The sequence below is a fragment of the Mobula birostris genome, chromosome 13, assembly GCF_030028105.1.
Source record: "Mobula birostris isolate sMobBir1 chromosome 13, sMobBir1.hap1, whole genome shotgun sequence".
NCBI classification, from domain to species: domain Eukaryota; kingdom Metazoa; phylum Chordata; class Chondrichthyes; order Myliobatiformes; family Myliobatidae; genus Mobula; species Mobula birostris.
This window is the reverse complement of record NC_092382.1, coordinates 30,408,079-30,433,749: the sequence shown is the minus strand read 5'-3', so window position 1 is coordinate 30,433,749 and position 25,671 is coordinate 30,408,079. Positions and strand designations below refer to the sequence as shown.

The window sequence follows — 25,671 nt, the reverse complement described above, 5'->3', positions numbered from 1 at the left end:
GCTGTGTCAAACATTACTTATTTTAGAAATTCCCTAGAGTTCCCCATAGCTCTGTAGTTTTCTACGCGCCATGTACCTATCCAGGAGCCCCTTAAAAGAACCTAACGTATGCGGCTTCATCACAGTTACCGGCAGCCCATTCCACGCATTCACCACTCTGTGTAAATAACTTACCCCTTGTGGTGATATCACGTGTCAGGACGTGACTGGACAGAGTTCTGAGCATGCGCAGAAATGAAGAATGATAGAAAAGCATGGCAGTGTAAAACGTGGTTTTGTTGCTGTTAAATAAAAGTTCAATTTTGCCAGAATATGGTTTGTTATTAGTAACCCACGGTACGTGTAAAGAACACAACACCCCTGACATCTCCTTCGTACCGACTTCCAAGCACCTTAAAACTGTGCCCTCTCTGCAGAGTTTCTCTTGTTTGTGATTGGAGGTAGAACAAAGGTGATTTTCTCAACTGGTGATGTAAAAGATTTTGTTCCCTTTCTCTGAGTTCCCAATCCTTGCATTTAGACAGCTGGAGCTCAGCTCTGTCTGAGAGATCCATCGGTTCCCATTCCCTCATCAGCCGGAAGCTCCCCAGGGCCCATGTATGGATCGTGGGGCTGAGAGAGAGGGAAGAGAGCAGGACTGTCCCGAGATTGCAGGTCACGGTGTCCGGAGATCACAGTAACTATCCTAACTACCTCCACCAAGAGTTTCTAAAGTGGTCTTCCTGTTGTTGTGGGGGTGGCAACAAGAGTCTTCTGCAATGGCTGTTTACCCACATTCCCCTTCCTGACTCTCACCCTGTTTCCTGTGTCCTGCACCTTGGGTGTAACTCACCTCTCTTCATGTCATATCTATCACCCCCTCCGACTCCTGGATGATCCAGAATTCATCCATTTCAGGTTCCAAATCCTTAAAGTGCAAGGTGACAAGCTGCAGCTGGATGCACATCTTGTAGGTGAGGGCATCAGGGAGGTGTAAAAAATGTGGAAAAATCTTGTGCTGTGCAATTTTTTGCCCGGTGACAATGTGTGGGCACTAAATTTTATATTTTGAGCTATTCATTTTAACAGCTAGCAATCACTGTCAATAAAAACTTTGATGTCCTCTAGGTTTGATCGAATTCATCTGCACTCTCACATAACTTATGTAGCAGGCCCGTAGCGGGTAATGAAGTATTTTCTCACCACAGCTTTTGCACATTGTCCATATGTGATTCTCTTGCTAAATGATGCTTGAAAAAGTCAGATTTCCAAATATCACTCCATTTCTTCCCACTTGCAAATTCTCCAGCAACTTTTGCATCACCACAATACACACAGGTAACACCAGTTTCTGTATTGTACATAAATATTTCCCCTGAACCCTCCCCCAGGTGACTGACGGTGGTGAACTCAGTGATGGCAATGCCAATGAATATGAAGGGAAGGGCAGTAGTCTGTCTCATTGGAGTCTGGCACATTTGTGATGTGAAAGCTACTTGTTGCCCAGGACAAGGTGTTGGATATCATTATGGATCCAGAGAGAGTGGGACAAAACATGTTCTCACAGGTAGAAAAGTCCAGAACAAGAGGGGGTGGAACAAGCAACAGACACAAAATGCTGGGGGAACTCAGCAGGCCAGGCAGCATCTATGGAAAAGAGTACTAATGCTGAGTTCCTCCAGCAATTTGTGTGTGTTGCTCGGATTTCCAGCATCTGCAGATTTTCTCTTGTTTGTGACTGGAGGCAGAACAAAGGTGATTTTCACAACAGCTGATGTAAAAGATTTTGTTCCCTTTCTCCGAGTTCCCAATCCTTGCATTTAGACAGCTGGAGCTCAGCTCTGTCTGAGAGACCCATCGGTTCCCATTCCCTCATCAGCCGGAAGCTCCCCGGGGCCCGTGTACGGATGGTGGGGCTGAGAGAGAGGGAAGAGAGCAGGACTGTCCCGGGATTGCGGGTCACGGAGTCCGGAGTCACAGCAACTACCCGAAGTCGGTGTTGAAAACGCCGCCCGGTGAGACCCCCAACCCGGAGATCCCTTCTCACCTCAACCGATCATCCGGGGCCTTTTGTGCCCCGCGCGCTGGTGAGCTCGAGCTTGGTCGGTTTAACGGCTGGGATACGAATCACGTGACCAGCGCCTCCCCTACCGCTGTCAACACAGGAGTCACGCGCTGCGCTATTCCCATTGGTCCGAAGCGATGTCAATCACTGCTTCCAACCAATAGCGGAGGCGGACCTGCCGAGAGGGCGTTACCCCCGCTGACTCCGTCTCCCGAACTTTCCGTCACGGCGGGACAACCGTCAAAGTAAATGTCCGCTTTCTGATTTATTTCCATTTCCCTCCGAGGGAAGTTGGGGCGTTTGTGAAGCGTCTCCTGCGGCCGGAGTCTGATGTGTCGCTGAGAGGTAGGAGGAGACCGCTCGGCCCGTCGGTTTGATGCCGGTTCCCCGGGGAGGGAGAGGATGAAGACGGTGAGAGAGGGGGCGGACAGGATGTTTGTCCCGGTGGGGACAGGAGGGGCTCATCTGTGGAAATGTCTGAGCCCACGGTGGTGGCGATTCACCACATTGGGGGGCAAACACCGGCAGACTGTTGCCCTGCAAGCGGGGCCGATGGTCCGGGCAAAGTGACAATTATTTGTGTTTTGTTGAGACTGTACCGGGAATATGGTGTAAAATCCCGCTCCCCACACTAACACGGGTCACACAGACCAAAGAACAAACTGCCGGAGGAACTCAGTGGGTCGGGCAGCATCTGTGGAGGGAAATGGACCGTCAACATTTCGGGCCGAGACCCTCCCTCTGGACTGAGAGTGGACGGGAAATAGTCCGAGAAAAGAGGTGAGGGGTGGGGATGGGGCAAGAGCTGGGGAGTGAGAGGTGGATCCAGGTGAGGGGGAGGTGGGAAGGTGGAAATAGTGACGGGGGTGGGAGGTGAGTGGTTGGGGCAACACGGGGCTGCAGAAGATGGAAATTAATTCCATAGAGGATTAACAAAGAGGTTAGAGAGTATTTGTTATGGAGAGTGCAATGAAGATTCACCAGACTGATCCCTGGAGTGGTGGGGTCATCGCATGAAGAAAGATCAAATGTGATAACCCTTTCATTTGGAGAATCGAGGACTGAGAGGTGAACACATTGAAATGCACAACATCATTACTGGCTGAACCAGGGATCCCAGTCTCTGAAAAAGGGGGTGGACTGTCCAGGACTGAGATGAGGGGAAATGTCTCCACTCCGAGGGTGGTGAATGTCTGTAAATCCCCACCACAGAGGTCGGTGAAGACTCAGTGATCGTCCTCACATAAAACAGAGGCCGGCAGATGTGTGGAGACCAGAGAGATCGAGGAAATGAGGATCGGGCAGAAACATGTGGCTGAGATGGGAGAGCAGCCTTCATCTTGTTGATGGTTAGAGGGGCTGAATGGCCACCTCCTCCTGTTTCTCACCTGATGTTTCAGTGTTCCTGTCCAGTGAGGCTGGAGGAATGTGAATAGAAATTAGTGTTTATAAACATGGACAGATTTAAATGAAACCTGCACATTTCCGGTTTGGGTCTGAATTGTGTGTTGGACCGGGATGGGAATCGGGCCTGTGACTCTGTGACCTGGGGGTGGAGGGAAAGGGACAGGGAAGATCTGGAGGAAGTAGTAAAAATGTATCTTGTGTAAATATGGAATGTGGGAAATGCAGCGGATGGGTCAGGCAGCGTGTGAGGGGGGAGGAGCAGAGTCATCGGTTCAGGTGGGAGACCCTCCACCCGTCACGCGATCCCATGTCCTGTTCACATTTTCCCGCAGATCTGCAGCATTTGCCGGTCACTGCTCTACGTGTCCGTGTAGCTTCATCTTTCGCCCGTTCAGACAAGGCAGTGAGATCCGGATCTGTCACGTCCTCTCGTTGTGGGTGGACAATGTTTTATTCTGCAATATTTTCAGCATGTTTCCATATAACCACATAACAATTACAGCACAGAAACAGGCCATCTTGGCCCTTCTAGTCTGTGCCGAATGCTTACTCTCACCAAGTCCCAGACCATAACCACTGGGCTGAGGCCTGGGACTAGGCCTCAACCAGTGTTTTTACCAGCTGAAGTGCAGCCAGTGTTTCTGAATGTCTGACCCATTCATGTGAAAATTAGCCTTTTCTATTTATCTGAGCTTCTCATAAATGTGTACAGTTTAGTTCAGCTTCACTCCAGAATTTCCAAAGCAACAACCCAGTCAGTCAAATAGTTCCACACAATTAAAATAGTTTACAGTATTACATTCTTAAAATGTTTTTGTACTACTTATATAATTTAACTATTTAATATGTATATTCTTATTTTAAATCACAATGGTTAAAATCTATTGTTATGAATTAGGTTCTATTGCTGCCGCAGAGACAACAAATTCCATGACATCTGCCGGTGCTATTAAACCTGATTCTGATAATTGGTCTGGGAGACCCACCACCGGTCACCTGATCCCAGTTACTGCAGATCGTAATGCGAGATTGAATCCTTTTCTACTTATTTGCTTTCCTCAGAAATGACAACAGTTAAGTTTCCCTCTGTGGTTTCAAAGCAGAAGCTCAGTCTGTCTAATATTTCCACACAATTAAAATGGGGAATTTGTTTATTCTTATCACGCACTAAGCTACAGTGAAAATCTTGCCCGACCTACCATCCACACAGATCAATACATTACTACGGTACATTGAGCTGATATACGACAAAACAATAACTGTAACAAAGCATTATGGCTGCAGAGAAAGTGCAGTGCAGATAGACATTTGGGGCAGGGTCACGTCGAGTTACATTGTGAGGTCGAGTTCATTCTATTGGACTGGAGACCATTAATTTGGCTGACAACTGCAGACAGGAAGCTGTCCATGAGCCTGGTGGTATGCGCTTTAAGGCTTTTGTATCTCTTCCCAGATGGGGGATTGGGTTTGCAGCAATAATGTCCAAAGTTGTGGGCATCTTTGAGTACACGGCCTGCTTTCCCGAGGCAGGGGAAGTGCAGGAAGAGTCCATAGAGGGGAGGCTTGTTTCTACGATGTTTCCAGATGAGACCAAAGTTCTCTGCAGTTCCTTGCAGTCATGGGCAGAGCTTTAGCCATACGAAGACGTGAAGTATCGACAAGAAGCTCAGAGACCTCGCCCTTCACCCTGACTTGTGCAGCTGGATCCTGGACTTCCTGTCAGATCGCCGGCAGGTGGTAAGAGTGGGCTCCCTCACTTCTGTCTCTCTGACCCTCAGCACACATGCCCCACAGGGTTGAATCCTTGGCCCCCTCCTTTACTCTCTGTGCACCCATGACTTGTGTCGCCACCCACAGCGCCAATCTGTTAATTAAATTTGCTGATGACATTACATTGATTGGCCTAATCCCAAATAATAACTTTCAGTTGATCAAATGCTTCCTGACAAGGCTCGGTCCAAACAAACTTTTCACCCTTCTTCAGGAGATTAGTCAGAGGAAGAGCGATATCAGCAAAGTTCTTACAGAACTTACGATAATATCCAACCATTCCCAGAAACCTTCCAAGAGCCTTCTTACCAGTCTGTCACAAAAACTGTGGGTCAACTGTCTAAGAAAAATAACAAGATGGCTTGAGTCGTAAAAATAGATTGAGGTGCTTTTATTTACAAAAATAGTGGAAAAAGAAAAACTTGGATGTCCACATCAAAACAAGAAATTTTTGAAAAACTATATATATATATACATACAGCTTGCAATTGTCACCTGTCTGGTTAACAGCCACCCTCAGACTAGACAAAAAAGAACCCAAAGCCTTGGTAACTCGAGGCTTATAACTGCTAAGCCAATCCCCCCAGACTAACCAAAAGCTAATTAACTCAATTATCTTCCATTTCACACAATCTGAAACTCTACCACCAGTTCTCACAATAAACACATAGACTTCATCATAGGATTCACCATTTCCCAGTTAAGTAACTTGTATAAACCCCAAAACTTTACCACAAGATGAGTAATTAGGTAACATAACCCTTGTCCCAGGTGAAGATGGTATCCTCCACCATCGGCACACCTGTGCAGGTTGCTGCTGCCTCTATATAAGACAGCTCTATGCAGCAGCTCTGTTTCAGACCCAGTGACTGTGGAGGAGAGAAACGTCAGATTATCATGACACTTCGGCAAAACACTTATTGGAAAGATGAATATGAATAAATTGACCTGAGATAATAAAACTGTGACATAGTGTGTTTCTTTTTTTCATACCTGTTACTGCTGGGGATGAGTGTAAAATTGTGACTGTTGATTTATTGTGACGTGTGCACTCACCACAATAACAAAGGGGAATAATGTGTGTGGATGACCCTTTGGGTGTTTTACTGAGTGTGCCATGAGACGTCTGTAATCAGTGACGGGCCTTCGTCACACAGTCGGAATAGGAACTTCAGAAATGGCCTGGATTTTGCCTGCACAGGAGCCAACTTGCCTTGACCTACAACACAGCCAAGATAGATCACAGTGGCATGGCCAAATTCACTCTTAGCTAAGTCAACTGTAAGGTTGGCCCTGGAAAGCCTGTCAAACAGCTTTTCTACTACAGAGATATGCTCTTCCCAAGTGTCACTCCCTGTGACTAAGTCATCAATATAGGCATCTGTGTGTCCTAACCCTTGAATTACAGAATCCATCATTCTCTGGAATGTTCCTGGAGCATATTTCATTCCAAATGGTGAAACATTGTATTCATACAAGCCACAAGGTGTCACAAATGCAGAAATTTCTCTACCTCAGTCCGTCAATGGAACACACCAATACCCTTTCAACAGATCAATCTTTGTAAGAAATTACCTTTTCCAACCTTATCGATGCAATCATCCACCGTAGGGATAGGATAGGCATCTGTTTTTGTTACTGCATTTACCTTCCTATAATCAGTGCAAAATCTAACAATACCATCAAGTTTGGGCACAATAACGCAGGGTGAGCTCCAATCTGATGTTGAAGGCCTAATAATACTATTTTCAGCATATATTCAATTCTTTGCTCAGCCAATTTACACTTTTCTACGTTCATGCGATATGGGTGTTGTTTAATCGGTTTGGCTTGACCAATATCTACGTCATGTACTGCGACCGTGGTTTACTTGGGAGCATCAGGAAATAAATCTTTAAACTTCTGAATTAATTCCTTCAGCTGTTGTTGTTGCTTTGGCTGCAGATGAGCCAACTTGTTGTCAATGTTTTCGAGAACAACTGAGTTCATTAGCCTAACCGGGACCATGTTTGGCTTGTGAAAAGTCTCGGACAAGTCAATTGTTTCATTCTCAGGGCTGTCAGATTTATATGTTTGACAACACTCACCGATGGTGCCTGCTTGTCTGAATAAGGCTTTATCATATTGATGTGTACCACCCATGTTAGTTTACGTCAGTCGTGTGTTTTAATACCATAATTCACATCATTAATTTGAGAGACTATTTCATACAGTCCATTGAATTTCGCTTGAAGTGGATTCGTCAACATTGGAGATAAGGCAAGCACATTATCCCTTACCTTGTATTTTCTTTTGTTTTGGTCCGCTTATCAAACCAACACTTCATTTTGCTTTGAGAAATCTTCAAGTTTTGTCTCGTTAGACGACAGGCTTGGTATAGTTTATTTTTGAACTTCAAAACATAGTCTAACAAGTTAACATGTACATCCCCATCAATCCACTGTTCCTTTAACAAGGTCAAAGGTCCCCTCACTCTATGACCAAATACAAGTTCAAATGGACTAAAGCCCAGTGACTCCTGTACCAACTCTCTTAAGCCTGATTTATACTTGTGCGTCAAGTGTACACCGTAGGCACTATGCACCCTATGCCGTACCCACGCTGTACCTTACGCCGTAGGGTGACGCGCACCTCCTCTAAAAAGTAACTCACGCGTCGTGGCGACGCAGACCGCAACAACTGTGATTGGTCCGCTTGGTAGCATCGCATTTCTGGTTGCTTTTCTCTGCCATGTCTGTACACTGATGCAAAATAAATGGTTGGAGACAATGAACCAACTCGTCAAATCTACCTGCCGACATCTGAAAATATTGGAAATGCATTTCCTCATCCATGTCTCTCACGAAGAAGCTCAACAGTGTCAGAGAAACCCCACCGCCAACTTGCGTTTTGGTGGTGAAGTGCAGAGTGATGCAGACACAACTACGCATGCTCGCTACGGTGTTGGGCTACGCAAAAATTAAATCGGGCCTATGGTGTAGGATATGGCGTATCCCCAATGCACAAGTATAAATCAGCCTTTACAGTGAACAAAAGCAAATGTATTCCTTCATCCCAGTCTTTTCCATTTTCAACACAGTATGTCTTAATCATTGTTTTGAGGGTAGAATTAAATCTTTCTAAAGCCCCTTGTGATTCCGGATGGTACGCAGACGATGTAATTTGTTTAGTTCCCAGTTCATAAACTACCTGCTAGAATAATCCAGATGTAAAATTACTTCCTTGATCAGACTGGATTTCTTTAGGCAAACCAAATAAAGTAAAAAAAAAACTTGTTAAGAGCCTTCGCCACAGTTTTAGCTTTAATATTTCTGAGAGGTATTGCCTCTGAGAATCTGGATGCGGTATACATAATAGTTAGCAAATACTGATGGACAGCTTTAGTCTTTGGCAATGGGACAACACAATCCACTATAAATTTGGAACAGGGTTCTCCGAATGCAGGTATAGGCTGGAGTGGGGCCACTGGGGTGACCTGATTAGGTTTACCCACAACTTGACAAGTGTGACAGGTTCTGCAAAAGGTCACAATATCTTTCCTCAAATTAGGCCAGTAAAATTCCTTTATAATCCTGTTTACAGTTTTATTCACTCCAAAATGGCCACCTAAGGGCATACTGTGAGCCAAAGTTAAAATTTCAGTCCTATGAACTTTAGGAACTACAACTTGGTGAACAATTGCCCATTCCTCACTCGCAGGTATAGCAGGTGGCCTCCACTTCCTCGTTAACACTCCATCCTGGAGATAATACCCTACTGTCATTTTCTTAATTTCATCATCTGAGAGAGATGTTTCCTATAAAGCTTCAATCTCAGGGTCCCAGTTCTGTTCTGCTATAAACTCCTTCCTGGACAGGGATAAATCTTTCTCATCAGACTTGCTCCCTGAATCCTGTTGAAACAATGAAGGCAGAAAAGTCCCTGACAAGTCATCATAACCTGAATCCCAATTTTGGCTACCTTGGGTATCAGAATCGTGCTGCACAGAACCGTCTGCATTGGCAGACTTTTTCACCGTACTTCGAGTTACTGTGCAGGAAGGATAAATGTTAAAATCCATCTGTGGGTCGTCAGTGGTTGGCTTAGTTGTCGACTGCACTGCAGGAACAACATTATCATATGCCAGGTCATTCCCTGACAGCAAAGTAACATCGTCCACCGGTAAACTGGAGCATAATCCAATCTTAACAGGTCCCGAAACCAACCCTGACTGTAAAGTTACCTTGTGCAATGGCACAGAAACAATGCTGCCCCCAATGCCTTTAATAAGATTTACCTCACCAATGTCAGTCTCATCACCAAACTTTAGAATGCTGTCTAATATAAGTGACTGAGAAGCCCTAGTATCTCAAAGAATTTTCACTGGTACCGGGGTTGACCTTTCCATTACTAATACAAACCCACCTGACATAAAGTGATCGAATCCCTTCTTAACTCAGTCAGACCTCTCAGTTCTTAACTGAGCCTCAACAGAATGTTCAGAACCCTGTGGGTTTATAGGTGCTTCAACATACTGATCACAGGCATGTGGGACTGCCTCCTTTTCCTTCTTCAGGACAGAACAATTAGCCGTCATATGACCAGCTTTCTTACAATAGTAACAAGAGAGACCAGAATATTTCTCCTTCAACTGCTTCTCTTCATCCTTACTCTTGTCACTAGTCCCAGCTTTAATTTCTGATTTACCCTGGTTATCCCTGCTACTCTTTTGGAAACTCTTACTCGGGGTAAACATAACCTTGTGGGTTAAAGCAAACTCATCTGCTAATCTAGCAGACTCCTGCAAAGTGGCAGCATCCTTTTCATCTAAATCTAAATCAAGGATGCAACTTTTGAATTCTTCAATTAAAACCAACTCTTTCAAGCTGTTAAAATCATCATTTACATTTTTATATGTGCACCAGCGGTCAAAACACACAAACTTCTCATAAGCAAATTCCATATAACTCTGGTTCACAGGTTTCCTCGAATTTCTAAACTTTTGCCTGTATGCTTCTGGGACCAACTCGTAAGCCTTCAGCACAGCCTGTTTCACTATGTCATAATCAGCTGCTTCATCAACTGTCAAAGCAGAATAGGCTTGCTGAGCCTTTCCCTTAATTACACTTTGTAAGAGAATAGGCCAACCCTCTTTTGGGCACTTTAAACTCTGAGCAACCTTATCAAAATGCTGAAAGTATTTATCAACCTCTGCATCGTCAAATGGAGGTACCAATTTAACATCCTGACTGCCCTCAAATTTATCACCAGAGTCTAATGCTAGACCCCTTTGCTGCAATCTCTCTATCTTTTCCAGTTCAAACAGCCACTGTCTTTCTGCTTCCTCCCTGTTTTTCTGCCTCTTCTCTCTGTTTTCCTGCCTCTCTAGCCTCAACCTGCCTCTGCCTTTCCACAGCCTCCATCTTGAATTTTTCTAACTTGTACGGGAGGCCAAGCTCACTAGGTTTACTTTCAGGAAACACCTCCAACTCCTCCACTTTAAACACACCCTCAGATACATAATGTTCAGCTATTATCCTCTGCATCTGTGACCTCCTCATTGTCGATTTCACCTTAGCAAGTTTTAACCATTTAACAATACTCAACAACTCAATACTTCTGGTGTCCTTCAGTGCCTTAGAGGTTGGCGCTTCCAGAAATCTATCAACATCCATTGCTGCTTATTTTCCACACACAAATAAATCAAAAGGGATTTCTCCAGTGAAATCGATAATTAATCAATACACCTCCAAATCTTTTCCTATCCCGGATGCAAGTCCCAATTTTGTCCCCGTAACACTTTAGAAATGAGTCAGCAGCAATAGACTACACCTAGAGTCTGTTTTTGATGTTAAATCCACTATCTTTATTAGTACCTACAAACAATATAGTAACTTAAGCAAGACAAACAAAAGTTAACAGTGTTATGTGTATAAATGTGGGTAAGTATAACTCCCAAACTACTGAGCTCAGGGGAAACAAGGCTTGGAGTCTTGAGATGGTAAGCTATGAAAGTTCAGTTCAACCACAGAATAGTTGAGGAGAGAGAGATATTTGTAATCCAGGGTAAATGTCGAGAGGAGGCAATAACGTTGAATTCCACAGCATCCATGGTGGTAAAACGAGAGAACAGTCGCTGTAGATTTTATCCATCGTTGTTCCAAATCCACATACAAATTATCACCGAAAGTGACTTTTCACAAGGGGTATCGTCTTCAAGTGAATTTCCACACTACACCCAGGCAAGGGTTAACACATAAGTGGTCTTCACAGGATACCCCAAATCCGATCCACTCCTATGGATCAAATGAGGTGACAACCACACATTCAATGTATGCTGAATCGATAATTAATCCACCTTTGTGGGCATAGGAAAGTTTGAAACAGTGACCTTTGGCCACTAGTTCCCTTGTTTCGAACCTTCCATTTTTCCTCCTTCATCTCCGTCTGACTCTGAGTGTCTGTGTCCTTGGTTAAAACTAAACAAGCTGTGAGTGATGTAAACAAGCTGCAAGTCAGACTGATTTCCATTCTTAATCTCTCTCTCTCTCAAAATGACAGTCCACAGCAAACGAAATCTAGGGATTCATAACAATGGCCATTCCCCATTGTGAACTGACTGGTGTGCCAGCAGTTTGGATGACTGAGTGAATCCTTTCCCACATTCTGAGCTGGTGAATGGCTTCTCCCCAGTGTGAACTCGCTGATGACTCTGTAGGTTGGATGACTGAGTGAATCTCTTCCCGCAGACTGAGCAGGTGAACGGCTTCTCCCCAGTGTGAACTCGCTGATGTTTCTGCAGGGTGGATAACTGAGTGAATCTTTTCCCACAGACTAAGCAGGTGAATGGTTTCTCCCCAGTGTGAACTCGCTGATGATTCTGTAGGGTGGATGGGTGAGTGAATCTCTTCCCACAAACTGAGCAGGTGAATGGCCTCTCCCCAGTGTGAACTCGCTGATGACTCTGCAGGAGGGATGACTGAGTGAATCTCTTCCCACAGACTGAGCAGGTGAACGGCTTCTCCCCAGTGTGACCTTGCTGGTGTGCCACTAGGTTGGATGACTCAGTGAATCTCTTCTCAGAGACTGAGCAGGTGAACAGCATCTCTCCAGTGTGAACTCGCTGGTGAGCCATTAGCTTAGACGAGCAAGTGAATCCCTTCCCACAGTCTGAGCAGGTGAACGGCCACTCCCCACTGTGAACTGACTGGTGTGCCAGCAGTCTGGATGACTGAGTGAATCCTTTCCCACATTCTAAGCAGGTGAATGGCTTCTCCCCAGTGTGAACTCGCTGATGACTCTGTAGGTGGGATGACTGAGTGAATCTCTTCCCACAGTCTGAGCAGGTGAACGGCTTCTCCCCAGTGTGAACTCGCTGATGATTCTGCAGGCTGGATGAATCAGTGAATCTCTTCCCACATTCTGAGCAGGTGAATGGCTTCTCCCCAGTGTGAACTCGCTGATGACTCTGTAGGCTGGATAACCGAGTGAATCCCTTCCCACATTCTGAACAGGTGAACGGCTTCTCCCCAGTGTGAACTCGCTGATGACTCTGTAGGTTGGATGACTGAGTGAATCCCTTCCCACATTCTGAGCAGGTGAATGGCTTCTCCCCAGTGTGAACTCGCTGATGACTCTGTAGGTTGGATGACCCAGTGAATCTCTTCCCACAGACTGAGCAGGTGAATGGCTTCTCCCCAGTGTGGACTCGCTGATGTCTCTGTAGGCTGGATGACTCAGTGAATCTCTTCCCACAGACTGAGCAGGTGAACGGCTTCTCCCCAGTGTGAACTCGCTGATGTTTCTGTAGGCTGGATTGATCAGCTAATCTCTTCCCACAGACTGAGCAGGTGAACGGCTTCTCCCCAGTGTGAACTCGCTGATGTCTCTGTAGGGTGGATGAATTAGTGAATCTCTTCCCACAGACTGAGCAGGTGAACGGCTTCTCCCCAGTGTGAACTCGCTGATGACTCTGTAGGTTGGATGACTCATTGAATCTCTTCCCACAGACTGAGCAGGTGAATGGCTTCTCCCCAGTGTGAATTCGCTGATGTCTCTGTAGGGAGGATGAATCAGTGAATCTCTTCCCACAGACTGAGCAGGTGAACGGCTTCTCCCCAGTGTGAACCCGCTGGTGAGCCATTAGGTCAGATGACCGAGTGAATCCTTCCCCACAAATTCAGCAGATGACCAGCCTCTGCCCAGTGTGAGTTGCCTGGTGTGTCCACAGGTGGGATGACCGACTGAATCCCTTCTCACACACAGATCAGATGAATGGCCTTGTCTGGTGTGAACTTGTTGATGTACCTTCAATTGAGATAACCGAGTGAATCCACTCCCACTGTCTGAGCAGGTGAACGGCCTTTCCCCTGTGTAAAATGACGGGCGAGCCAGTCGGTCAGATGACCAAGTGAATCCCTCCCCACAGTCTGAGCAGGAAGGGTGGTTGATTGAAATCCTTGCTCCACTTCTCAAACATCTGGACAGAGACAGCAAAACTGGCGTGCCGTGTTTGAGATCCTAGGAGCTAAATTCCTTCTCGTTTTTAACCTGTAAAAAGATTTACAAAATCCATCACTGGGTTAGGACTAAATTTCAGATGAGATTACTTGAGTTGTCAAGGTTTGATCTGGTATCACACTGTTACAGTGAGGTTCAACCCAAGTTGGAGAGAGAAATCATCTTCTAACTGGGCACAGTGCTGGTATCTGGAATGACCATCAATTCCTTGATGCTGTTCCTGTCTCTATAAGAATGGGGCATTTCTGCCATCTCCAATTTGCTGCTTGGCTCAGTTTGACTCTCTCCATTGGTATTATTCCCTGTTCCTGCTGAGCAGCATGGTTGCCTGGCCCCACAGTAACTGAAACAGTATCAGGCAAATTGTCTTTCTTGTCAGGCACCTGGGATTTTCTTTTATGTATTATTAACTTAAAAGTGCCAGAGTTTTAACACCATATACAAAATTCCTGCTGAGATGAATGGTTGGTCCACACAGCTGTTAAAAGAACTTAGAGGGAATTTTTGTATTATTTCAGGTTCTTGTCACAGTCACAGAAAATTACAGCACAGAAACAGGCCCTTTGGACCATCTGGTTTGTGCTGAACTATTTAAACCACCCACTCCCATACCCCTACCATCCAGGTACCTATACAAACCTCTTAAATGTTGAAATTGAGCTCGCATGCACCACTTGTGCTGGCTGCTCATTCCACACCCGGATGACCGTCTGCGTGAAGAAGTTTCCCCTCATGTTCCCCTTAACGTTTCACCTTTTACCCATAACCCATGGTCTCTGGTTGTCGTCCCACCCCATCTCAGTGGTAAAAGCCAGCTTGCATTTACCCTATCTATACCCCTCATAATAGTGGTATACCTCCATCAAATCTCCCCTCAATCTTTTATGTTGCAAGGAATAAAGTCCTGACCTGTTCAATCTTTCCTAATAACCCAAGTCCTCCAGACCTGGCAACATCCTTGTGAATTTTCTCTGAACTCTTTCAACCTCTTTTACAACCTTCATGTAGGTAGGTGACCAAAACTGCACACAATACTCCAAATTAGGCCTCACCAATGTCTTCCACAAGTCAACATAACGTCTATCTATTGTTGTCAGTACTTTGGTTCATGAAGGCCAATGGGCCAAAGTCTTTCTTTCCGTCACATCCATGACACCATTTTCAATAGACAATAGGTGCAGGAGTAGGCCATTTGGCCCTTCAAGCCGGTACTGCCATTCACTGTGATCATGGCTGATCATCCACAATCAGTACCCCGTTCCTGCCTTCTCCCCATATCCCTTGACTCTGCTATCATTAAGAGATCTCTCCAACTCCTTCTTAAAAGCATTCAGAGAATTGGCCTCCACTGCATTCCACAGATCCACAACTCTCTGGCTGAAAAAGTTTTTCCTCAACTCCATGCTAAATGACCTACCCCTTATTCTCAAATTGTGGCCTCTGGTTCTGGACTCCCCCACTATCAGTGAATTAAAGACTTGTATTCCCAGATCCCTTTCTTCTACAACACTCCTCAGTGCCCTACCAGTCACTGTGAAAGACCTCCCTTGGTACGTCATACCAAAGTGCAACACCTCACACTTGTCTGCATTAAATTCCATTTTCCATTTCTCAAACCATTTTCCCAGTTGGTCCAGATTGCACAGCAAGCCATGACAGTCTTCCTCACTGTTCACTACACCACCAATCTTGGTGTCATCCGCAAATTTGCTGATCATCCAGATTACTGATATAGATGACAAACAATAACAGATCCAGCACTGATCCCTGTGGCACACCACTAGTCACAGGCCTCCGGTCAGAGAGGCAACCATCTGCTACCACACACTGGCTTCTCCCAAAGACAGTGTCTCATCCAATTTACTGTCTCATCTTGAATGCTGAGTGACTGAACCTTCTTGACCAACCTCCCATATGAGACTTTGTCCAGTGCCTTGCTCAAGTCCATGTGGATAACATCCACTGCCTTGCCTGATAACTTCCTCGGGAGACTCTACAAGATTGGTTAGACATGACCTACCATGCACAAAGCCCTGATGTCTATCCTTAATCAGTCCACACCTATCCAAATACTTACAGCATATCTCCAGTTCCTGCACATGCATTCCAATAACTTTCCCACTACTGATGTCAAGCTCACCAATGTACAATCTCTTAGTTTATTTTTAGAGCCTTTCTTGAACAGCGGAACAACATTGGCTGTCCTCCAATCCTCCAGTACCTCACCTGTCTCTAAAGATCATTTAAATATCTGTCCTCGTGCCCCGACAATTTCTGCACTTGTCTGCCGCAGAGTCCCAGGGAACAACTTGTCAGGCCCTGGGTATTTATCCACGCTAATTTGCCTTAAGACAGCAAACACCTCCACCTCTGTAATCTGTACAGGATCCATGAAGTTGATGCTGCTTTGCCTCACTTCTATAGACTCTGTGACCATCTCCTGTGTAAATACGGATGCAAAAAAAAATCTCCCACATCTATTTTGCCTCAGATCAGAACTACTGTTCTGATCTTGCATAGGATTATTTTTTTTTCCCCCCTTGCAATCCTTTTTGCTCTTAACATATCTGCAAAATCCATGAGGATTCTCCTTCACCATGTCTGCTGGGGCAACCTCATGCCTTCCTTGTCTTTCATAAGTGTTCACTTGAATTTCCTGTACTTCATACGTACCCCATTTGTTCCTATCTGCCTGTACCTGGTATGCACCTCCTTTTTATTGATCTGGGAGATGAAGCACAAAGGGCTGATAGAGCTGCATGGTGGGAGGTGGGGGTGGGGGAGGGTTAAACTAAAGTTGCAGGGGGAATGGGAGCCTGAATAACAGAACAGATACTGGAGACGTTGTGGAGACAGTTGTTGTTCAGACCTCAGACAAAGACAGGAATGAAAAAGTTGAGCATGGTGCAGTGGATATGCTCAATCCTGTATATTTCAATACAGGGAGTAGCGTAGGAAAGGCAGATGTGTTCAGAGCACGGATCAACACCTGGAATTATGACACTAGGATCTGGCAACTGTGGCCTGGGACAGGCTGCTTTCTGGCAAAGGTGTGCTTGGTAAATTGAGGCCTTCAAAGCAAAATTTTGTAAGCACAAAGTGGGTATGTGCTTGTCAGAATAAAAGATAAAGATAGAAACTGTATCTCTTGGTTTTCAAGAGATATTGAGAACCTAGTGAAGCACAAAATGGAGTTGCATAACAAAGATAGGCAGGTAGGTTCTTATGGAGTATAAGAAATTCAAGAGAAAACATAAGAAATAAATCAGGATGGCGAAAAGAAAGCATGAGATTGCCCTCGTAAAAAAGATAAAGGATAATTGTCGGGGATTCTAGAAATAGATTAACAACAAACGGATTGCAAGGCATAAAGTTGCTCCTCTGGAAGACCGGAATGGCAATCCATGTGTGGAACGAAAGCAGATGGGTGAGATCTTAATTTTTTTTTTTATCTCATTTACTCAGGAGATGGACAGAGTGTCAATGAGAGTGTGGAAAAGCAGCATTAAAATTGTGGACCCTATACAGATTAAAGAAGAGGAGATGTTTGCTATCCTGAGGCAGATTAGGGTGGATAAATCTCCGGGGCATGACAAGGTGCTCCCTCGGACTCTACGGGAGGCAAGTGCAGAAATAGTTGGGGCCCTAGCAGAGATAATTAAATCATCCTTAGTAATGGGAGAGTTATCAGAGGATTGTAGGGTAGCCAAAGTAATTTTGCTGTTCAACATAGAACATAGAAATCTACAGCATATTCCAGGCCATTCAGCCCACAATGTTGTGCCAACCATGAAACTTACTCTAGAAACTGCCTGGAATTTCCCTAGCACATAGACCTCTATGTTTCTAAGCTCCATGTACCTATCTAAGAGGCTGTTAAAAGACCCTCTTGTATCTGCCTCCACCACCACTGCTGGCAGTGCATTCCACACCGCCCATCACTCTCTGTGTAAAAAAACTTACCACTGACATCCCCTCGGTACCTATTTCCAAGCACCTTAAAACTATGCCCCTTGTGTTAGCCATTTCAGCCCTGGGGAAAAACCTCTGGCTATCCACACGATCAATGCCCCTCATCATTTTATACATCTAAAAAAGGCTCTAAGCGTAAAAAAGGATATTATACATTGCTTTGATGATTTGTTGGAAGTTTAAAAAGGTATGAGGGTATAGATAGGGTAAATGCAAGCAGCTTTTTCCACTGATGTTGGGCAGGACGACAACCAGAGGTCATGGGTAAGTGACTTCCCCATTCATACAACACAATACAGCACAATACAGGCCCTTCAGCCCACAATGCTGTGCCAGACATTACTTACTTTAAAAATTACCTAGAGTTCCCCATAGCCCTCTATTTTTCTACGCACCATGTACCTATCCATGAGCCTCTTAAAAGACCCTATTGTATCCGGCTTCATCACAGTGGCCGGCAGCCCATTCCACGCACTCACCACTCTGTGTAAAAAACTCACCCCTTGTGGTGATATCACGTGTCAGGACGTGACTGGACAGAGTTCCCAGCATGCGCAGAAATGAAGAATTATCAAGAAGCATGGCAGTGTAAAACTTGTTTTTTTCTGCTGTTAAATACAAGTTCAATTCTGCAGAATATGGTTTGTTATCAGTAACCCACGGTACGTATAAAGAACACAACACCCCTGACATCTCCTTCATACCTACTTCCAAGCACCTTAAAACTGTGCCCTCTCTGCAGATTTTCTCTTGGTTGTGATTGGAGGCAGAACAAAGGTGATTTTCACAACAGCTGATGTAAAAGATTTTGTTCCCTTTCTCCGAGTTCCCGATCCTTGCATTTAGACAGCTGGAGCTCAGCTCTGTCTGAGAGACCCATCGGTTCCCATTCCCTCATCAGCCGGAAGCTCCCCGGGGCCCGTGTACGGATGGTGGGGCTGAGAGAGAGGGAAGAGAGCAGGACTGTCCCGGGATTGCGGGTCATGGTGCCCGGAGATCACAGCAATTGTCTCTCTCCCTCCGCTCTCCCCTTTCCATGTCTCCCCTCACCTTCTCCCTCATCCCCGGGGACGCGCTCTTACCTGCTGTCGGTCTGCTGAGGCCTACCGTGCACTGCGCGCATGCGTGATATTCGGCAACGTCACAACGCCGACGCCTGCGCATTTGATCGGTGCTTCGGCAAGGGCGAAATTTCTATCGCACGGCTTTATGGGTAATCACGGTGCCATTAAAGGTTTCTGCAAGCACCAGTTCCACGTCCATAGCTCAGGTTTTTTTGTGCATATAGAAAATTCAGCAGCTGTTTTAATGCAGAAAGCGGCTCCCGTAAAAAATATACTCAATATCACTGTGTATCTAATGCCAAAGTACAATCCTCTTACAAATGTAGATATAAAACTCAAGAGATTCTGCAGTTGCTGGAAATACAGTACAGAGACACACACACACACACACACACACAAAGTGCTAGAGGAACTCTGCAGTTCAAGCAGCAACTAAGCAGAGGAGTACACAGTCTCGGTATGCTGAAGGGGCTCAGCCTAAACGTTGTCTCCACTCCACATTTGCTGCCTGATCTGTTGATTTCCACCATTAATTTGCAGAAATTAAACACTTTTTTTCCCAAGCAAACTGTTTCAAAATGTCCCTGATCTTTCATTTGTAGCCACATCCTGCCGGCCTGATTTCTCTTCCTCTTCCTCCTTATAAACTCTAAGTCCCATCTCTTTCTGGAGCCCCAAAGCCCTGAATCAGGCTGACAACTCTTTGTTTTCTGACTCTGCTCCATCAATGACTCACTTGCTCGTCTACTGTCAGACTTTAGAGGCACATTGCAACAACCCAGCTGTCTGAGACACAGTCCTTTGAAATTAGTGAAAATGACCCAAAACGTTGAAAAGAGCAGGGAAGAAGGAGCTTCAGCACCTTAGTCCAGAGCCCTGAAGAACGTTAAAACCACAGTGAGCTCATCATCTTATTCAGCCTGGAGAAAAGCATGCAGAAAATTTCTTGCAGGTGAATGAGAGCCAAAGGCTTTTTCCCAGGGTTGAAACGGATAACACGAGGGGGCATAGGTTTAAGCTGCTTGGAAATAGGTACAGAGGAGATGTCAGAGCTAAGTTTTTTTAAACAAAGAGTGGTGTTTGTGTGGAATGCACTGCCAGCGACAGTGGTGGAGGTGGATACAATGAAGTCTTGTAAGAGAATCTTAGAAAGGTACATGGAGCTTATGAAAATAGAGGGCTATACGGTTGGGTAACTCTAAGCAGTTTCTAGAGTAGGTTACATGGTCGGCACAACATTGTGGGCCGAAGGGTCTGTAATGTGCTGTAGATTTCTATGATTCTATGACATTCAAGGGAAATCTCCTATCCCACGGAGTGGTGACATGTTGTAACCTGTCATCACAGGGAGAGTGAGAGGGAAATGGCAGGGATAGATTGTGATATACTGATATGGAACAGAAACATGGGCAGGAACTAAATGGGCCGAGTGGCCTCTCTACTGTACATCGTGAGTGTGGTAGAGACAGTAAGTACCTGAGACACGGGATTTGATACAGAACTAATTTGTCTTTCACAGATCCATAATATTAAACACCACTCTAGTTTAGGGCTAACATCAGCAGAACTGACTCCTCCAATGCTCAGTGACTATGGTTCGGTCCTGGGTGCGATGAGCAGCCGCAAGAACTGCAGATTTTGACAGTAACAGAAAAGGAAGATGAGGCTCTGTTCTGGGGAGATGTTGAAAAAGAGGATTTGCCATAAATGCCAGCTGAACTGAATGTGGATAAATCATCTGGTACAGATAGATTGTATGTGAGGAAACTGCGAAGTTGTGGTCCAACATCTACAGCTTTGGGGTGCATCTGAGGACAAGAGAATAGGATATACAGTATTTTTGCTCAAAAGAGATGCAAGGATAAATCTAGCAATCCTAGATCAGGCAGATTAACCTCAGTGTAGGAAAGCCTTGCAAATGATAATCAGTCTCAGAACTAACACTTCGACAAAGTGTGACAATAACAGAAAAAATAGACTTATGAAAGGCAAGTCATGTTGAACTGATTATATAATGGAGAGGGGGATTGATAGTTAGATATGGCCCTGGTGGCTAAAGGGATCAGGGGGTATGGAGAGAAGGCAGGTACAGGGTTCTGAGTTGGATGATCAGCCATGATCATACTGAATGGCGGTGCAGGCTCGAAGGGCCGAAGGGCCTACTCCTGCACCTATTTTCTATGTTTCTAACAGTCCCTCAGTTACCTTGATGGTTAAATATTTAACATAGAGCTGATTTGAAGTTCCTCCCTGATGTGAAGTTGCTGGCGTTGCACCAGCTGGGATGATTGAGTAAACCTTTTTGCTCACTCCGGACAGAAATGTGACCTCTATTTTATTGTAAACTCACCGGAGCATCATAAAGTGGATTAAGTGAATGAGTCATTTCGCACACACGGAGCAGATGAACGGCCGAATCCCAGTGCGAAACTGTCGGTGCACAGGTATTTTAAAATCTTTCCCTGCCGTTCAGCTCTCACTCTCCATGTGATGACAGGTTGGAACAAGTCACCACTCCCTGGGAGAAGAGACTTCCGCTGAATTACATAGAATCACAGGAATCTGCAGCACATTACAGTCCCTTCGGTCCAGAATGTTGCTCCAGCATTTTGCGTGTGTGTGTTTGTGTGTGTACATGTCAAGCAACTGCAGAATCTCTTGTTTTTTATATCTGCATTGTAAGAGGGTTTTACTTTGGCATGAAACACAGGGAATGCCTGTTGATATTCAGTATATTGTTTATGGGAGTTGCTGTCTGCATTAAAACAGGTGCTGAGTTTTTTGTACATACAAACACTGATCCATGGGCATGGAACCGGTGCTTGCAGACACTTTTAATGGCGTCGTGATTACCCAGAAAGCCCAGCGTTTAAATTTCGCAGTCGCTGACTCACCGATTGAATGCGCTGGTGTCAGGGTTGCCGATGTTCCCGAATATCACGCATGCGCGCAGTACACAACCGGCCTCGGGAGGTCCAAGTTGCAGGTAAGAACGATTCTCTGGTCGGACTTTTTCCAACACCGATTCTTCCCTTTCTCTCTCGATCACTATACGGGCCCCAGGGGGCTTCCGGCTGATGAGGGAATGGGAACCGATGGATCTCTCAGACAGAGCTGAGCTCCAGCTGTCTAAATGCAAGGATCGGGAACTCGGAGAAAGGCACAAAATCTTTCACATCAGCTGTTGAGAAAATCACCTTTGTTCTGCCTCCAGTCACAAACCAGAGAAAATCTGCAGATGCTGGAAATCCGAGCAACACACACAAATTGCTGGAGGAACTCAGCATTAGTACTCTTTTCCATAGATGCTGCCTGGCCTGCTGAGTTCCTCCAGCATTTTGTGTGCGTTGCTTGTTCTACCTCCTCTTGTTCTGGACTTTTCTACCCGTGAGAACATGTTTAACCCATTCTCTCTGGATCCATAATGATATCCAACACCTTGTCCTGGGCAACAAGTAGCTTTCACATCACAAATGTGCCAGACTCCAATGAGACAGACTACTGCCCTTCCCTTCATATTCATTGGCATTGCCATCACTGAGTTCACCACCGTCAGTCACCTGGGGGAGGGTTCAGGGGAAATATTTATGTACAATACAGAAACTGGTGTTACCTGTGTGTACTGTGGTGACGCAAAAGTTGCTGGAGAAAGAAGGATTTTGGCACATTGGCCTTCATAAGCCAATGTACTGAGTACAGGAGATGGATGCTATGTTGACTCTGTATGAGAAATTGGTGATGCGTAACTTGGGACTATTTTGTGCAGTTTTGGTCACCTACCTAGAGGAAAGAAGTAAAAGAGGTTGAAAGAGTTCAGAGAAAATTCAGAAGGATATTGCTACGTCTGGAGGACTTGGTTATAAGGAAAAATTGAACAGGTCAGGACTTTATTCCTTGGAATGTAAAAGATTAAGGGAAGATTTGATGGAATTGTACCAAAATTATGAGGGTTATAGATAGGGTAAATGCAAGCTGGCTTTAACCACTGAGATGGTGTGGGACTACAACCAGAGGCCATGGGTTAAGGATGAAAGGTGAAACATTAAGGGGAACATGAGGGGAAACTTTTTCACACAGATGGTCATCCAGGTGTGGAATGAGCAGCCAGCAGAAGTGGTGAATGCGAGCTCAGTTTCACCATTTAAGAGGTTTGTGTAGGTACCTGGATGGTAGGGATATGGGAATAAAACATTTAAATAGTTCAGCACAAACTAGATGGGCCAAAGGGTCTGTTTCTGTGTTGTACTTTTCTATGACTGTGACAAGAACCTGAAATAATACTAATATTCACTCTAATTCCTTTTAACAGACCAACCATTCATCTCAGCAGCAAATTTTTATATGGCGTTAAAACTGCGGCACTTTAAATTAACAGTGCATAAAAGAAGGTCCCAGCTGCAGGTCAACAAAGGCTATTTGTGTGAGAGTGTTTCAGTTCCTTTGGGGCCAGGCACCCATACAGCTCAGTGGGAACAGGGAATACTACCAATAGAGAGAGTCAAACTGAGCCAAGTCAGAGATTTGAGATGGCAGAAATGCCCCATTCTTATTGAGACAGGAAGAGCATCAGGGAGTTTGATTCCAGATACCAACACTGTGCCCAGTTAGAAGATGATTTCTCTCTCCAACTTGGGTTGATCCTTACTGTAACAGTGTGAAGTCAGTTCACACCTTGGCAACTCAAGTGATCTCATCTGAAATGTCCTTCACCCATTGATGGATTTTGTAAATCTTTTTACAGATTAAAAACGACAAGGAATCTCTCTACAGGAATCTTGAAAACAATACGCCAGTTTTTCTGTCTCTGTCCAGATACTGAAGAATTGGAGCAAGTGATTCACTCAATCATCAGTCCTGCTCTGACTGTGGGGAGGGATTCACTTGGTCATCGAACCTGAAGGTACACCAGCGAGTTCACACTGGGGAGAGGCCGTTCACCTGCTCAGACTGCGGGAAGGGATTCCTTTCATCATCTAAACTGAAGGTACATCAGAGAGTTCACACTTGAGAGAGGCCATTCACCTGCTCAGACTGCGGGAAGGGTTTCACTTGGTCATTCCACCTGCAGAGACACCAACGAGTTCAAATTGGATCGAGGCCTTTCACCTGTTCAGACATTGGAAAGAGTTTCTCTCAGCCATCTCCATCAAATGTGCATCATTGAGTTCACACTGGGGAGAGACCGTTCACCTGCTGTGAATGTAGGAAGGGATTCACTCAGTCATTTAACCTTGTGACACACTGCCGGGTTCACACTGGGGCGAAAGCTTGAATAAGCTGCTTGCTGGGTATTTGTCCATCACCGTTGCTGATTGCAATTTCGAGAGTGACTGTCGGTGCTGAACTCTGCAATTATTGCTGCTGCTCACCCCACCCATTTCTGCACCCTGGTCACTGGGCATGGGAGGAGTTTCTTCTGCTGCACATTCACCTTTAATGGGACTGTTGTTTAATATCCTGGATCTGAGGCAAATAAATCAGTTCTGTTTGAATTCTTGTCTCTGGTACTTAGTGAATTTATAATGCACCTAGTGTACAGTAATGAGTCAACTCAGGCCGGCTGGACCCTGCCAGTGATTCTGTTCCACGATAGTCCTTTTAAATCCTCCCCTGTTGTTCCCCTCTTGCTCTCCCTGTGGTGATGGGTTCCAAACAGTCACCACTGTGTGGCTGAAGGGGTTCCCCTTGAATTTTCTGCAGACTGAAGAAGTCAAATTGACTGCAGTTCTAGCTGACATGTTCTTCACCCCTCAAATCCCTGGGCTGAGGAAGAATGACATTGGTAGTTCACCTTCTTATTTCCACATTATGGGTCATTTTCCCTGCTTCTGAAGGATTAACAAAGAAACATAGAAAACCTACAGCACAATACAGGCCCTTCAGCCCACAAAGTTTTGCCAAACCTGCCCCTACCTTAAAAATTACTAGGGTTACCCATAGCCCTCTGCTTTTCTAAGCTCCATGTACCAATCCAAAAGTCTTTTAAAATACCTGATCGTATACACCTCCACCACTGTCGTCGGCAGCCCATTCCAGGCGCTCACCACTCTCTGCATAAAAACTTACTGCAGACATCTCCTTTCTACCTACTCCCAAGCACCTTAAATCTGTGTCCTCTTGTGGCAGCCCTGGGGCAAAAAAGCCCCTGGCTATCCACACGATCAATGCCTCGCATCATCTTATACACCTCTGTCAGGTTACCTCTCATCCTTCTTCACTCCAAGGAGAAAACGCCGAGTTCACTCAACCTGTCTTCAGAGAGCATGTCCCCCCCACCCCAATCCAGGCAACATCCTTGTACATCTCCTCTGCACCCCTTCTGTGGTTTCCACATCCTTCCTGTAGTGAGGCAACCAGAACTGAGAACAGTACTCCAAGTGGATTCTGACCAGCATCCTACATAGCTGCCAGGGTTGTTAGAAAAAGCCACTGTCCTCTCAAGACTGAAAACAGAATGAGAAGCCATTAGTTGGATGTTGAACGGAGCAGGGTCAGAAACCAGAGGCGAGTCTGCACAGGGCAGAGTTTGGGGCTCTGGACGATGGTCGGGGTAAGAACGTATGATGAGGAGAAGGGAATCAGCAGCAGGGTGTGCAATAAATGACAGAGTAGCAACATTTGGAAGCTGATTGACAGAGAAAATAATTTGGTTGTCTGACTGATGACAGAAACAATGCCTGTGGTGAGGTGCTCCACTGGTCGAGGAACATGTGTGTGTTGGGAATGGTTTTATCTATTGAGGGAGTTGTTCCTGCTTGGTAATCCTGTAATATTATATCTGGATGGTTATTATGGATTGTCCTATCTGAAATAATGTATTGACTATCATATAAATTGTGAGATTTTGACTCTAAAACCGGATCAGGCTTGAATTTATGGTGCCTTTATGAAGTTACGGTGGTCATTCATAAGTTT

At 45.2% G+C, this 25,671-nt stretch overlaps 1 protein-coding gene across 1 annotated transcript; it reads right to left on the bottom strand.

Moving 5' to 3' along the window:
- Positions 1-10,904: 10,904 nt before the first annotated feature.
- Positions 10,905-18,833, bottom strand: LOC140208703 (uncharacterized). Its single transcript, XM_072277580.1, has 2 exons — positions 18,775-18,833; positions 10,905-13,750 (listed from the first exon to the last, which is right to left on the bottom strand). The coding sequence occupies exon 2, from the start codon at positions 13,341-13,343 to the stop codon at positions 11,787-11,789; it is 1,557 nt and encodes a 518-aa protein (XP_072133681.1). The 5' UTR covers positions 13,344-13,750; positions 18,775-18,833; the 3' UTR covers positions 10,905-11,786.
- Positions 18,834-25,671: the final 6,838 nt, after the last annotated feature.

Excerpts from the sequence above, each read along its gene's own strand:
- LOC140208703 (XM_072277580.1), bottom strand. The coding sequence starts at position 13,343 with ATGGCTCACCAGCGGGTTCACACTGGGGAGAAGCCGTTCACCTGCTCA.